Here is a 15,585-nt window from a genome sequence, read left to right on the forward strand (position 1 = left end):
CCTTTACAGATATTACCATTACATTCCATACATTTCCACACTTTCAGCCACTCACGTGGCATCGGTGAATGTTTTTTTTTCCCAAAAATACTTTATTCAGAAATAATTTTTTTTTTTTTTTTTTTTTTAGAAATAATGTTGATTGGAAGCCAGTCAGATTAAAAGTTATTAACCTGAAATGCTAGTTACCTCTCCACAGGTACAGAGTATTTCCAGCTCCTTCTCTGTTCCTATAAATCATCGAAGTGCTGACAGAACAAGGCTTAAAACGCATTGCTTTAAATACTACAAAATTGTAACCTTATATTTGAAAAGTATCAATGTCGTTTTAATACAGTGAAGTATTTTTCTGTTTTCTTTTTTTGACACGCTGCCAAATATGGTAAAACATGCTAATAAGCTGCCGACGTCAGGCAGCCAGAAGGAAGCGTTGAGAGGGCGGTCTCCCGGCTGCGCCGCGGTATCGATTACGGTAGTGAAACATGGCTCGGTTTGTTGCTCGTTTCTCCAAAGTCTTCTTGGGAGGAAACTTTGTCAAGGGCATCATTGCTCCGAAGAGTTTTCAGTGGTCACGACGTGTCCATGCAAAGGCAGGTAAGTGAAACAGTGCTTGGGTTTCACGGTGGTGACCATCGGTGTCTCGGAGCTGCATAGTTGGTCTGAGTGGAAATTTCCACGGTGCTCAGTATGCGTATTTAGTGTTTCCGGGCGATTTGCTCCAGCGGGTAAGTTTTAAAAAAAAACGTCTGGACAGCGTGTTGCCATGAAAGCTCGGTATAGATAACGATGATCCCGAGGTTGAGAATGTGGCTGCTCTAGTATCAGGGTGTTCCGTCTTTTTGAGATGTTACTAGCCATACATAAAGTTTAGGTGCCCAAGTAGAAACCGGAGATCGGTGCAATGTATCAATTCAAGGGCTGTAACGTGATCGTACGCCTGCTTGTTCTGCCGCCCAAAGTGGCAGGCTGGGATGCCATGCCACCAGCTTCGGGGAGGATTTGGGATTTTGTTTCCCCCGAACAGAAATTTTTTCTGCCAGTGTTGTCAGATTCAAGTGAATGCATCTAACAGGAGTCCAATTTGAATTACCGGAGTTCTTCACGAAGAATGCAAAAATCTGTCAATCAAAATGGTTTGATGTCTGAAGCACGAACATTGATCCTGAAAGGTCGGAGCACCGTTTGTTTCACTTCTCATTCAACGTGCTATTTATGTTGTTGCGTAGAAACCGTCATTACGGTGACAACAAAGAGAGAAGGTACTTACAGTCATCATGTGTTTTAATTGTAAGTGTGGATTATTGTTTGACGTTTGATTAGCATGGTGGAAATTGACGTTCATGGTTACAGATTGTCGGTGCTAGCACATTGCCGGTTCTGTGAAACATCACGCTGGCCATGTCTGTTCTGAACCTTGCGACATTCTAACGCAGTACAGTATAGACACTCTATACATACAAATTGTTAACTCCTCTCTCAAGTGTGCCATTTAATTGAGTTCAAACGATTTGCCTTGTGCTAATTAACTGCCACCTTTCCATTCAACCTCACTTTGCCTGCAGTTCACTGGCTGGAAAAGGCAACACCAGCAAAAAGGTAAGACCTGGGTCCACCTTTTCTGCCAAACATAGAAAACATAGAAAACCTACAGCACAATACAGGCCCTTTAGCCCACAAAGTTGTGCCAAACATGTCCCTACCTTAGAAATTACCAGGGTTACCCATAGCTCTCTATTTTTCTAAACTCCATGTACCTTTCTAAAAATCTCTTAAAAGACCCTATCGTATCCGCCTCCACCACCGTTGCTGGCAGCCCATTCCACGCACTCACCACTCTCTGAGTAAAAAAACTTGCCCCTGACATCTCCTCTGTACCTACTCCCCAGCACCTTAAACCTGTGTCCTCTTGTGGCACCCATTTCAGCCCTGGGAAACAGCCTCTGACTATCCACACGATCAGTGCCCCTCATCATCTTATACACCTCTCTCAGGTCACCTCTTATCCTCCGTCACTCCAAGGAGAAAAGGCCGCATTCACTCAACCTGTTCTCATAAGACATGCTCCCCAATTCAGGCAAAGTCCTTGTAAATCTCCTCTGCACCCTTTCTATGGCTTCCACATCCCTCCTGTAGTGAGGCGACCAGAACTGAGCACAGTACTCCAAGTGGGGTCTGACCAGGGTCCTATATAGCTGCAACATTATCTCTCGGCTCCTAAATTCAATTCCACAATTAATGAAGGCCGGTACACTGTATGCCTTCTTAACCACACAGTCAACCTGCACAGTTCGGTTTATGCTGTTTGGTTTCATTTGACATGTCCCTTCTCTGGAAAGGGTTTGGTTTCATTAAAATTTGGAGAGCACAGTGAGAATACACCCAGATTTATTTAACTGGGCATAAGAGTTCCAAATTCTGAGATTTTAAACAAATTTGCACGTGATGGTAAGTTAAAAGTCTGTGGAAGTTGAGGTGAAGTTTCAATCACACCAACATATCTATAATGAACTTGCTTCAAAAGAACCTTACTGAAAACAGGAGTGTAACTTTGTGGAAAGTATAAAAGAATCGTGGTCATCCTAGTTGGCTTAATTGTCTCCTCACTTGCCCATCATCTCCCTCTTGTTCATCTCTTCCTTCCTCCATGTTTCACCATCCTCTGATTATATTTCTTCTTCTGCCCTTTACGTCGTCCCCTCACAGCATCTTACTTTGTGCACCCTCCCTGCCCACCCACCTCCCCCTCATCTCGACTCGCCTATCACATGCCAGCTCCCCCCCCCCCTCCACTACCTTATTCAAGCTTCTGCCCCTTTCCAATCTTGATGCAGGGTCTCATAGATGCTGCCTGACTGGCTGAGTTCCTCCAGCATTTTCTGTGGGTTGCTCAAGATCTCCAGTATCTGATGAATCTGTTGTTACTAATCTGCAATTACTTTTAAGCAAGAATTTTCATAGATTAATCTTTTTTTTTAACTGATGCACAGTGAGCAGTTTTTTTTACCCACATAGGTTGAAAGCATAAACATCGGGTTCCTCATGTGTACATTTTATTCGTGTCAGGCTGGATACCCAAGTGATCAGGCTGAGGCGCTCTGTTGGTTGCTGACAACCATGGATGTTTCATTCCAGCTTTCTATATGATATGCCAACCAGCATTTAAGTGAGGGCAGTGCAATACTGAGAGCAAGTGGTTGCCCATGCAGCAAACTTCCCTCTCCACACAGCTGATGAATCCAAAGGAACAGCAGAGATCAGTACAGTCTAGCACCAGCGGCATCGCAGCAGGAGTTGCCAGTCAGCGTTGAACTCAACATGAAACTGTCTTCGGGACTCCAGCTCCAGATTTTTCCTCCGGGTTTACTCCCAAATCCTTTCCCAAGTCTGGGTATAGTGCAAGGCAGTGGAGATTTAAAATCAGAATTTGCCTTCTAAATGAGCTGCCAGCCATGGCTGATGAACTGCGTCTGCCCGAATCAGGTTACAATCCGCTATATCATCTCGTCTCTTCGTCTCATGTTCTTGATATTTAAAATCTATTATTATTTCTTTTTGTATTTGTACAATTTGTCTTTTGCACACAGTGCAGTCTTTCATAGATTCTGTTAGGGTTATTGGATTTATTGAGTATAATGAATCTCAGGATTGTATATGGTGACATATATTTACTTTCATAATAATTTTACTTCGAACTTTGTACAGTATATATCTGTACCTCTTGCCATCCAACAACACGTACACTAAGTAACCGATGGATAAAGAAGTCAGCCAAGTGTTTCCTGCTCTGTGGAATATCCACATACACAAGTGTGGATCTTTATCAGAATGACTTCACATCAGGGACAGGAATCAGAGAAGGCCATTTTCTCCTTCAAGTACTTTTGCCATTCACTGTTATTGTGGCTGAGTGACAGATATGTTAAAGTTGGAGCTTTGTATAGCAATTGCCTTTCACCATATACTCTAAATATACAGGGTTATGAAAAATCCTAGCCATTTTGGATTTAAAATTAGCAATTGACATCCTTAGCAACACACAAAATGCTAGAGGAACTCAGCAGGCCACGCAGCATCAATGGAAAAAAAAGTACAGTGGATGTTTTGGGCCGAAACCCTTCAGCAAGACTGAAGGGAAAAAAAGATGAAGAGTAGATTTAAAAGTTGGGGGAGGGGAGAGGGAAACAAGGTGACAGGTGAAACTGGGAGGGGGGAGGGATGAAGTAAATAGCTGGGAAGTTGATTGGTGAAAGAAATATAGGGCTGGAGAAGGAGGGGTCTGATAGGTGAGGATTGCAGGCCATGGAAGAAAGAAGGGGGGAGGGGCACCAGAGGGAGGCATTGGTCAGGCAAGAAGATAAGTTGTGAGAGTGAAAAGGGGTTGGGGAATGGTGAAGTGGGGGGGGAGGGCATTACCAGAAGTTTGGGAAATCGATGTTCATGCCATCAGGTTGGAGGCTACCCAGATGGAATACAAGATGTTGTTCCTCCAACCTGAGTGTGGCCACATTGTGACAGTAGAGCCAGCCATGAATTGACATATTGGAATGAGAAAGTGAAGTGGAATTAAAATGGATGGGTGCCGGGAGATCCTGCTTCTGGATGATCTCGCTGTCTCTGTCTCTGGAGACAGCTTATCTACTGATGTCTATCATAAACCCAGGAACTCCACAGCTATCTGAACTATACACTCCCCACATTGTTACTTGTAAAAACGCCATCTCCTTCTCTCAGTTCCTCTGGCTCTGCCACATCTGGTCTCAGGATGAGGCTTTTCATTCCAGAACGAAGGAGATGTCCTCCTTTTTCAAAGGAAAGGGCTTTCCTTCCTCCACCATCAATGCTGCCCTCAACCATATCTCGTCCAGTTCACGCACGTCTGCTCTTACCCCACCCTCCCGCCACCCTACCAGGGATGGGGTTCTTCTTGGTCACCAGCATTCGTGTCCAGCACGTAATTTGCTGGAACTGCCGCCATCTCCAAAGGGATCCCACCACCAAGCACATCTTTCCTAACCCTCCCCCCACTTTCTGCTTTCCATAAGGATCGCTCCCAAGTGAGTCCTTTGTCCATTCATCCATCCCCACTGATCTCCCTCCTGGCACTTATCCTTGCAAGCAGAACAAGTGCTACACCTGCCCTTACACCACCTCCCTCACTACCATTCAGAGCCCTAAACAGTCCTTCCAGGTGAGGCAGCACATCACCTGTGAATCTGTTGGGGTCATATATTGTGTCTGGTGCTCCCAGTATGTCCTCCTGAATATTGGTGAGACCTGAATTTGATAAGGAGAATGTTTCGGTGAGCACCTGTGCTCCATTTGCCAGAAGAAGCAGTATCTCACAGTGGCCACCAATTTTAATTCCACTTCATATTCCCATTCTGACATGTCAATTAATGGCTGCTATTGCACTCAGGTTGGAGGAACAGCACCTTATATTCTGTCTGGTAGCCTCAAACCCGATGGCATGAATATCGATTTCTCGAATTTCCAGTAATGGCCCCCCCACCCTCTCCTTCACCACTCCCCATCGCCTTTTCCCCCTCACCTTATTCTCTTGCCTGCCCATTGCCTCCCTCTGGTGCTCTTCTCTCCTTGTCTTTCTTCAATGCCCTTCTCTGCTCACCGATCAGACTCCCTCTTCTCCTGCCCTGTATCTCTTTCACCAATCAAATTCCCAGCTATTTACTTCATCCCTCCCCTTCCCGGTTTCACCTGTCACTTTGTGTTTCTCTGTCCCCTCCCCCACCTTTTTAATCTACTCCTAATCTTTATTTTCTCCAGTCCTGCCGAAGGGTCTTGGCTCAAAACGTTGACTGTACTTTTTCCATAGATGCTGTCTTGCCTGCTGAGTTCCTCCAATGTTTTGTGTGTGTTGCTTGGAATTCCAGCACCTGCAGGTTTTCTCTTGTTTGTGAATTAACCGCCTTAATTCACATTTGTGGAAAACAAACTTTCTACTAGCCTTTCTGTGTAGGATCCTGACTACACTTCCAAAAGCCCTGGCTGTAATTATTGAACTATTTCCTTTAGTCCTACGTTCCTGAGATTTTCTTCATTTACCTCCCTGACCAATTTAGAAAAAAATGTAATCAATTTACTTTTTAATCTTTTCATGAATATTATGCTTCTCATAGTTTTATCCTTGCAAGTGAGGTATCATTCTAACACATACTGTATATATTGACCTCCTTCCAGGGGCAGTATTCTTCCAGCAGAAGGTGCCTAGAATCGGGCATGATAGTTCAGATGTGCTAAAGTTAGAGCTGCGTATGTTGTTGCATAAGCGTCAGCCTCTTGTACTCTGAACCTCTGGTTACAAATGCTAATATTCCATTAACCATTCTAGTTAATACTTCCAGCTGGTGATCCCTATGCCTGGATCTCCAAGTTTCAACATTCTATTTTCGTCTTTTAGAAAATACTCTCACCTATCTATCTGAGGTCAAAGGTGGGTGACCTTGCATATAATTGTATTGGTATCCACTTGAAAGAGTTTTTCCCATTCACTTAATCCTTTTTTAGATCTTTTATTTAAACAACATTCTCTGCTCTCTGTTTATCGTTGCTGAAAAGTGTAGTTGGCTGTTTGAAGGAGTCAAAGGAGCCCTTGAAATATGATGGTTGTGGATGTCTTTCGTGCTTCTTTATATGACTTAACTGGCTCTCTAATCCTGATAAATTCACCTCCATCGGTGCCCCTCCATTGCCTGGGTGTTTGGGCATACATGGTATGGCATTGACAGCACAGAGAATCTGCATATTTCAATGGCAATAGATAGGATGTGTGACGAAAGAGGGTTACAAAAGTACGCATAGACTAAGATGTTAACTGTTCTGTGCTAGCACCAGTGGGATCAACAGTTGATCTGCCGCCTGCCTTCAGGAGAGAGAGATAAGTAAGACAATGGAGCAGCATTTGGAAATGTTAATGAAGAGACGAGAGAGTTTAACGGAAGGAGACACCGGTCTGAGTATTGTCAAGACTGGCTCCTTTTGAACCCTGAACTGTTTGAAGTGTGATGGACAGGCGATACCCCAGCAGGGGGATAAAAAGGGGCAGGTTCGCTAAGACATGACTCCACGAGGTAACGAGACCCTGAAAGCGGTGTGCCCCCCCCCCCCCCACTAGTTGGTGGGAGTTGTTGGAGGTCTGGTCGCGGGACCAGCCATAGACACACAGGGTAGAAAGGTACGGATCGGCGGGAACCTGGTGTGTGTGTCCACCCTTGCCAAGGTGCTGGGTTCACCGCAGAAGAACGATCGTATTTGGAACGGAGGGGTCACAGTCGGTGACCTCAGAAGACATTACCAGTGACTCGCCCGAAAGCTAACTGCGAGGAATGTCGAAGGTCGGTGTGGAATCCGTTTTGAATATTCATTCGCTTTCGCTCTCTCTCCTTTTCCCCGCCCAACAGCACAACAGTGATTACTGCGAACTGAGCTGAACTTTGCGTCACTTGAAACTGGTCATTTACCCCTAGACTGCGATAGAGCTTGATTGATCCTATTATCCTAGTTCTGTGTACATGTGTGTTTTATCGTTGCTGAACTGTTGCATTTATTATCCTTGTGATTAGAGTACTGTGTTGCTTATTTCTTTAATAAAACTTTCTTAGTTCCAGTAATCCAGACTCCAACTGAGTGGCCCATTTCTGCTGGTTTGGCAACCCAGTTACGGGGTACGTAACAGATGTGTAATCACTGAGATCTATAAAACAATTTCCTTGTAGTTGCCAGCAATGTTAATTTCTATCTTATTCAGTCCCTTTTGCTACTGTCAGCAATGGGAGATAGATTTGAAATTTGAATAATCAAGATGTTAGAGTGAACCCTCTCAAGACAGGAGGTCCTGATGGAGTACCTGGTAAGGCTCTGAAAAACTGTGCCAACCAATGAGCGGGAGTACTCAAGGACGTTTTCAACCTCTCACTGCTACGGGCAGAAATTCCCACTTGCTTCAAAAAGGCAACAATCATACCAGTGCCTAAGAAGAATAATGTGGGCTGCCTTAATGACTGTAGCCCAGTTGCACTCACATCGACAGTGATGAAGTGCTTTGAGAGGTTGGTTATGACTAGACTGGTCTCCTGCCTCAGCAAGGACCTGGACCCATTGCAATTTGCCTATTGCCACAATAGGTCAATGGCAGGCACAATTTCAATGGCTCTCTACATGGCTTTAGACCACCTAGACAGCACAAGCACCTACGTCAAGATGCTGTTCACCAACTATAGGTCAGGTGGTGATGAGAGGGTGTACAGGAGTGAGATATGCCAACTAGTGGAATGGTGCCGCAGCAACAACCTGGCACTCAACGTCATTAAGACAAAAGAGCTGATTGTGGACTTCAGGAAGGGTAAGATGAAGGAACACATACCAATCCTTATAGAGGATCAGAAGTGAAGAGAGTGAGCGGCTTCAAGTTCCTGGGTGTCAAGATCTCTGAGACCAACATATCGGTGTAGTTATAAAGAAGGCAAAACAGCAGCTATACTTTATTAGGAGTTTGAAGGGATTTGGTATGCCAACAAATACACTCAAAAACTTCTATAGTTGTACCGTGGAGAGCATTCTGACAGTCTGCATCACTGTCTGGCATGGAGGGGCTACTGCACAGGACCAAAAGAAGCTGCAGAAGGTTGTAAATCTAGTCAGCTCCATCTTGGGCACCAGCCTACAAAGTACACAGGACATCTTTAGGAATTGGTGTCTCAGAAAGGCAGCATCCATTATTAAGGACCTCCAGCACCCAGGACTTGCCTTTTTCTCACTGTTACCATCAGGTAGGAGATACAGAAGCCTGAAGGCACACACTCAGAAATTCAGGAACATCTTCTTCCCCTCTGCCATCCAATTCTTAAATGGACATTGAAGCTTTGGACACTACCTCACTTTTTCTAATATACAGTATTTCTGTTCTTTGCATATTTTTAAAACTCTATTCAATACACATAATTGATTTACTTGTTTATGCTTGTTTTATTATTAATTTTTTTTCTCTCTGCTAGATTATGTATTGCATTGAACTGCTGCTGCTAAGTTAACAAATTTCATGACACATGCCGTGATAATAAACCTGATTCTGATTCTGGAGATTAAACCACATTACAAGCATTGTTGCTCCTTTGCTTTTCATCAAGTACGGAGAACAGCATTTATTCCTTGTTCATTTTTATGTAGGTTTGAGGTCACTGACCCGATACGATGAAACAACCGTAAATGTTGATTGGCAAAAGAAGCTCACCCCAGAGCAATACTTCGTCACTCGAGAAAAGGGAACAGAACTGGTGAGTGTTTCTTAAGCACTAGGCCAGCTTTAACTCTGATTTTCTGAAAAAGCAATGCTGCTGAAAATAGTCAACCCTCTCAGTCCCGAGCTGAGAGATACTTATGTGGAGGTCTAAAGTTTTGTTTTGGTCACTGGTTTCTCACATCACTCTATCTTGCAGAATGCTGATTTAGATTAGATTAGATTGAGAACACTCAGTCCTAGTTTATTGTCATTTAGAAATGCATGCATTGAGGAATGATACAATGTTCCTCCAGAGTGATATCACAAAAAACAGGACAAACCAAAGACTAACACTGACAAAACAACATAATTATAACATAGTTACAGCAGTGCAAAGCAATACCATATTTGATAAAGAGCAGACCATGGGCACAGTTTATATCAAAAAAAAGTCTCAAGTCTGGTTCGACTCCCGATAGTAGACGGTAAAAGGGAGCAACTCTCCCTGCCATAAATCTCCAGCCAAATCCGAGTCCATCCGAAAACTTTGCGCCTCCGACCAGCCCCTCCAATACCGCCTCCTGAGCGCCACCCTCTGCCGAGCACCTTCGACCTTGCCCCGGCCACCAAAACCAGCAAAGCTGAGGATTCGGAGGCCTTCTCTGGAGATTCTGGACCACACAGTAGCAGCGGCAGTGAAGCGGGCATTTCAGGAGTTTCTCCAGATGTTCCTCCGTGCTGTCACGTCTGTCTCCATCAGATCAGAATTGTGCACGGTACCCTACTTAACAAATTTATTTTGGCTGTCTTGGTTCTCCAGTTCATATACTCACAGGTACATACCCCCAACTGTTATTTTTTTTAAAAAACACTTGCTCAGACCGTGTGTCAGCAACTTGGTGTGAATCCCTGGGCCCTGTTGTTATTGCCCTAGCAATTAGTCACCTTGTAGCTGGTGTGAGGAGGCTGCCTGTGTGGACTAATTGTCTTTGAGCATGTTACTGCAGGGAATTCACCAAACTGGGCAAGGTTGTGCAGCCAAACAAAGAGACAGCAGCTTCTAATACAGCAGACAGGAAATAATGAGGGAGACGAGAGCATCCGAACGATCTGCCAACATATGGAGCTGGGGTGCCAGTCTCCTCCAACAGTCCACACTTCACCTTGCCAGCTTGGGTGCTGTCCTGAGACCCACACCTGGTTAGCTACACCACTCACCCCCGCCTACCCAACCCCTGCGCCTTCACAGGCAACCTTTTCACGCTAAGCATGGAGCAATTTGTTGCAAGATTCACACCAGGTTCCCAGCACAGCAAGGCTGTTGCTAGCAGATCTCTATATATGTATGATGCATATAATGACCACTTTTAGTGCTGATTCTATTAGCAAGCTCATTTCTTGGAATGTATCCTGAGCTCTAAGCAAGGTACCTCCATATAAAAACATATTTTAAAAAAGCTGAAAATATTATTGGCTACTGCAGCAGAAAAGGTTCATCTTGTAATTCTACATTAGGAATAGTTTGCAACAGTTATAAAAGTCTAGATTAAACATTTTAGTGTTCTTGACCCACAGTCAAATGCATATTATTGATCGTGTCATTAAGAGATTTATATTATCAAATAAACTGTTGGATTTTTAAACAGAACTTCAGTTAAGAACCAAAAATATTCTAAAGTTTCAAAAAGAAGACCTGCAGTTCTGTTGTGCCTGTGCTTTCCTTTCAGCACAGCATGTTGTGCAGTGAGTTAAGTACTACTGAAGTGTAATTAATGTTCTAATGCAAGAACTACAGCAGACAGTTTGTAGGGAGTCATATCCCACAGAAATCAATGTAAAAGAATAACGGGTGTAAAGGTAGTTAGGTAGAGGGGCTAAAGTGTGTGTACTTCAATGCAAGAAGCATCAGGAACAAAGGTGATGAACTGAGAGCTTGGATACATACATGGAATTATGATGTAGTGGCTGTTACAGAGACTTGGCTGCCACCAGGGCAGGAATGGATTCTCAATATTCCTGGATTTCAGTGCTTTAAAAGGGATGGGGGGGGAGGGGAGGCATTACTGGTCAGGGATACTATTGCAGCTACACAAAGGGTGGGTAATGTAGCAGGATCCTCTTTTGAGTCAGTATGGGTGGAAGTCAGGAACAGGAAGGGAGCAGTTACGCTATTGGGGGTATTCTATAGGCCCCCTGGTAGCAGTAGAGATACCGAGGAGCAGATTGGGAGGCAGATTTTGGGAAGGTGCAAAAATTACAGGGTTGTTATCATGGGTGACTTTAACTTCCCTAATATTCATCGGCACCTGATTAGCTCCAATTGTTTAGATGGGGCAGAATTTGTTAAGTGTGTCCAGGACAGATTCCTGTCACAGTATGTTGACAGGCCGACTAGGGGGAATGCCATACTAGATCTAGTATTAGGTAACGAACCGGGTCAGGTCACAGATCTCTCAGTGGGTGAGCATCTGGGGGACAGTGACCACTGCTCCCTGGCCTTTAATATTATCATGGAAAAAGATAGAATCAGACAGGATAGGAAAATTTTTAATTGGGGAAGGGCAAATTATGAGGCTATAAGGCTAGAACTTTCAGGTGTGAATTGGGATGATGTTTTTGCAGGGAAATGTACAATGGACATGTGGTCGATGTTTAGAGATCTCTTGCAGGATGTTAGGGATAAACTTGTCCTGGTGAGGAAGATAAAGAATGGTAGGGTGAAAGAACCATGGGTGACAAGTGAGGTGGAGAATCTAGTCAGGAAGAAGAAGGCAGCATACATGAGGTTTAGGAAGCAAGGATCAGATGGGTCTATTGAGGAATATAGGGTAGCAAGAAAGAAGCTTAAGAAGGGGCTGAGGAGAGCAAGAAGGGGGCATGAGAAGGCCTTGGCGAGTAGGGTAAAGGAAAACCCCAAGGCATTCTTCAATTATGTGAAGAACAAAAAGATGACAGGAGTGAAGGTAGGACCGATTAGAGATAAAGGTGGGAAGATGTGCCTGGAGGCTGTGGAAGTGAGCGAGGTCCTCAATGAATACTTCTCTTCGGTATTCACCTATGAGAGGGAACTTGATGGTGAGGACAATATGAGTGAGGTTGATGTTCTGGAGCATGTTGATATAAAGAGAGAGGAAGTGTTGGAGTTGTTAAAATACATTAGGACAGATAAGTCCCCAGGGCCTGACGGAATATTCTCCAGGCTGCTCTACGAGGCGAGGGAAGAGATTGCTGAGCCTCTGGCTAGCATCTTTATGTCCTCATTGTCCACGGGAATGGTACCGGAGGATTGGAGGGAGGCGAATGTTGTCCCCTTGTTCAAAAAAGGTAGTAGGGATAGTCCAAGTAATTATAGACCAGTGAGCCTTGCGTCTGTGGTGGGAAAGCTGTTGGAAAAGATTCTTAGAGATAGGATCTATGGGCATTTAGAGAATCGTGGTTTGATCAGGGACAGTCAGCATAGCTTTGTGAAGGGCAGATCATGTCTAACAAGCCTGATAGAGTTCTTTGAGGAAGTGACCAGGCATATAGGTGAGGGTAGTGCAGTGGATGTGATCTATATGGATTTTAGTAAGGCATTTGACAAAGTTCCACATGGTAGGCTTATTCAGAAAGTCAGAAGGCATGGGATCCAGGGAAATTTGGCCAGGTGGATTCAGAATTGGCTTGCCTGCAGAAGGCAGAGGGTCATGGTGGAGGGAGTACATTCAGATTGGAGGGTTGTGACTAGTGGTGTCCCACAAGGATCTGTTCTGTGACCTCTACTTTTTGTTATTTTTATTAGTCATAGTCATACTTTATTGATCCCGGGGGAAATTGGTTTTTGTTACTGTTGCACCATAAATAATAAATAGTAATAGAACCATAATAGTTAAATAGTAATATGTAAATTATGCCAGTAAATTATGAAATAAGTCCAGGACCAGCCTATTGGCTCAGGGTGTCTGACCCTCCAAGGGAGGAGTTGTAAAGTTTGATGGCCACAGGCAGGAATGACTTCCTATGACGCTCTGTGCTGCATCTCAGTGGAATGAGTCTCTGGCTGAATGTACTCCTGTGCCCTCCCAGTACATTATGTAGTGGATGGGAAACATTGACCAAGATGGCCTGCGACTTAGACAGCATCCTCTTTTCAGACACCACCGTGAGAGAGTCCAGTTCCATCCCCACATCACTGGCCTTACGGATGAGTTTGTTGATTCTGTTGGTGTCTGTTACCCTCAGCCTGCTGCCCCAACCTGAATGTGGGGGTAGAAGGGTGGGTTGGCAAGTTTGCAGACGACACAAAGGTTGGTTGTGCTGTGGATAGTGTAGAGGATTGTCAAAGATTGCAGAGAGACATTGATAGGATGCAGAAGTGGGTTGAGAAGTGGCAGATGGAGTTCAACCCGGAGAAATGTGAGGTGGTACACTTTGGAAGGACAAACTCCAAGGCAGAGATAGAGGGGAAGACTTTTAGGACCGAGATTCGGAAAAACTTCTTCACACAGAGAGTGGTGAATCTGTGGAATTCTCTGCCACAGGAAACAGTTGAGGCCAGTTCATTGGCTATATTTAAGAGGGAGTTAGATATGGCCCTTGTGGCCTCGGGGGGTCAGGGGGTATGGAGGGAAGGCTGGGGCGGGGTTCTGAGATGGATGATCAGCCATGATCATAATAAATGGCGGTGCAGGCTAGAAGGGCCGAATGGCCTTCTGCACCTATTTTCTATGTTTCTATGATACTTGGTAGTGTGGAGGAGCAGAGGGAGCTGGGGGTACATGTCCACAGATCCCTGAAAGTTGCCCCACAGGTAGATAGGGTAGTTAAGAAAGCTTATGGAGTGTTAGCTTTCATAAGTCGAGGGATAGAGTTTAAGAGTCGCAGGGTAATGATGTAGCTCTTTAAAACTCTGGTTAGGCCACACTTGGAGTACTGTGTGCAGTTCTGGTCACTTCACTATAGGAAGGATGTGGAAGCTTTGGAAAGGGTATAGAGGAGATTTACTGGAATGCTGCCTGGTTTAGAGAGTATGCATTAGATTAGATTATGAGGACACTCAGTCCTCGTTTATTGTCATTTAGAAATGCATGCATTAAAAAATGATACAATGTTCCTCCAGAGTGATATCACAAAAAAATAACAGGACAAACCAAAGACTAACACTGACAAGACCACATAATTATAACATATAGTTACCGCAGTGCAAAGCAATACCATAATTTGATAAAAGAGCAGACCATGGGAACGGTTAAAAAAAAAAGTCTCAAAGTTCTGATCAACTCCCGATAGTCCCCGATAGTAAGCGGCGGAAGGGAGAAACTCTCTCTGCCATAAACCACCAGGCACTGACAACTGTCCATGCATTGGAAGCACCCAACCATAGCCGACTCTGAGTCTATCCGAAAACTTCAAGCCTCCAACCAGACCTTCGACACTGAGCTCCGAGCACCATCTCTGCCAAGCGGTTCGACCCCATACCGGCCGCTGAGCAACAAGCAAAGCCGAGGATTTGGGGCCTTCCCCTCTGGGGATTCTGGATCACACAGTAACAATGGCAGCGAAAAAGACATTTCAGAAATTTCTCCAGATGTTCCTCCGTTCTCTCACTTCTGTCTCCATCAAATCAGGATTGTGCATGGCACCCTACTTGACAGATTACAAGCCCTTATGATCAGAGATTAAGGCAGCTAGGGCTTTACCCTCTGGAGAGAAGGAGGATGAAAGGAGACATGATAGAGGTATACAAGATATTAAGAGGAATAGATAGAGTGGATAGCCAGCGCCTCTTCCCCAGGACACCAGTGCTCAATACAAGAGGACATGGCTTTAAGGTAAGGGGTGGGAAGTTCAAGGGGGATATTAGAGTAAGGTTTTTTACTCAGAGTGGTTGGTGCGTGGAATGCACTGCCTGAGTCAGTGGTGGAGGCAGATACACTAGTGAAGTTTAAGAGACTACTAGACAGGTATATGGAGGAATTTATGGTGGGGGGGGTTATATGGGAGGCAGGGTTTAAGGGTCGGCACAATATTGTGGGCCGAAGGGCCTGTACTGTGCTGTACTGTTCTATGTTCTATACTAAGCAAGTGATTTAAGTTTATATTGCTGTTCATTCAGTGATAGAAATTGAGGAGACTGGAAAACTCCACTGGTCAACATTTAAAATGTGCTGAGCTGGTGGGATACCTGTTTTAATGTTTAATGCAAAATGACACTTCCAGCTAGGAATATCACCTCAGGTTTTAGTGTTCAGATATCAGGAGGTGAAGATTAAATGTACTATTTCAACATTTACTTTTATTCAGTTTCTTTGTAGTAATAATGCCTTTCAAATTGGTAAGAATATTCTACCTAATTCTTTGTGGAACAAAAA

The 15,585-nt window shown here is 44.3% G+C and overlaps 1 protein-coding gene across 2 annotated transcripts in view; it reads left to right on the forward strand.

The window, feature by feature from the left end:
* Positions 1 to 418: 418 nt before the first annotated feature.
* Positions 419 to 15,585, forward strand: part of msrb2 (methionine sulfoxide reductase B2) — a 32,401-nt gene continuing 17,234 nt past the window's right edge. For both annotated transcript variants that reach the window (XM_072253830.1, XM_072253829.1), the window contains exons 1-2: positions 419 to 594; positions 9,184 to 9,290. In XM_072253830.1, the coding sequence (XP_072109931.1) occupies positions 483 to 594; positions 9,184 to 9,290 (219 nt within the window). In that variant the 5' untranslated portion in view covers positions 419 to 482. The remainder of the gene's footprint in view (positions 595 to 9,183; positions 9,291 to 15,585) is intronic.

Source organism: Mobula birostris, chromosome 3 (assembly GCF_030028105.1).
Source record: "Mobula birostris isolate sMobBir1 chromosome 3, sMobBir1.hap1, whole genome shotgun sequence".
In the NCBI taxonomy this organism is placed as follows: Eukaryota; Metazoa; Chordata; class Chondrichthyes; order Myliobatiformes; family Myliobatidae; genus Mobula; species Mobula birostris.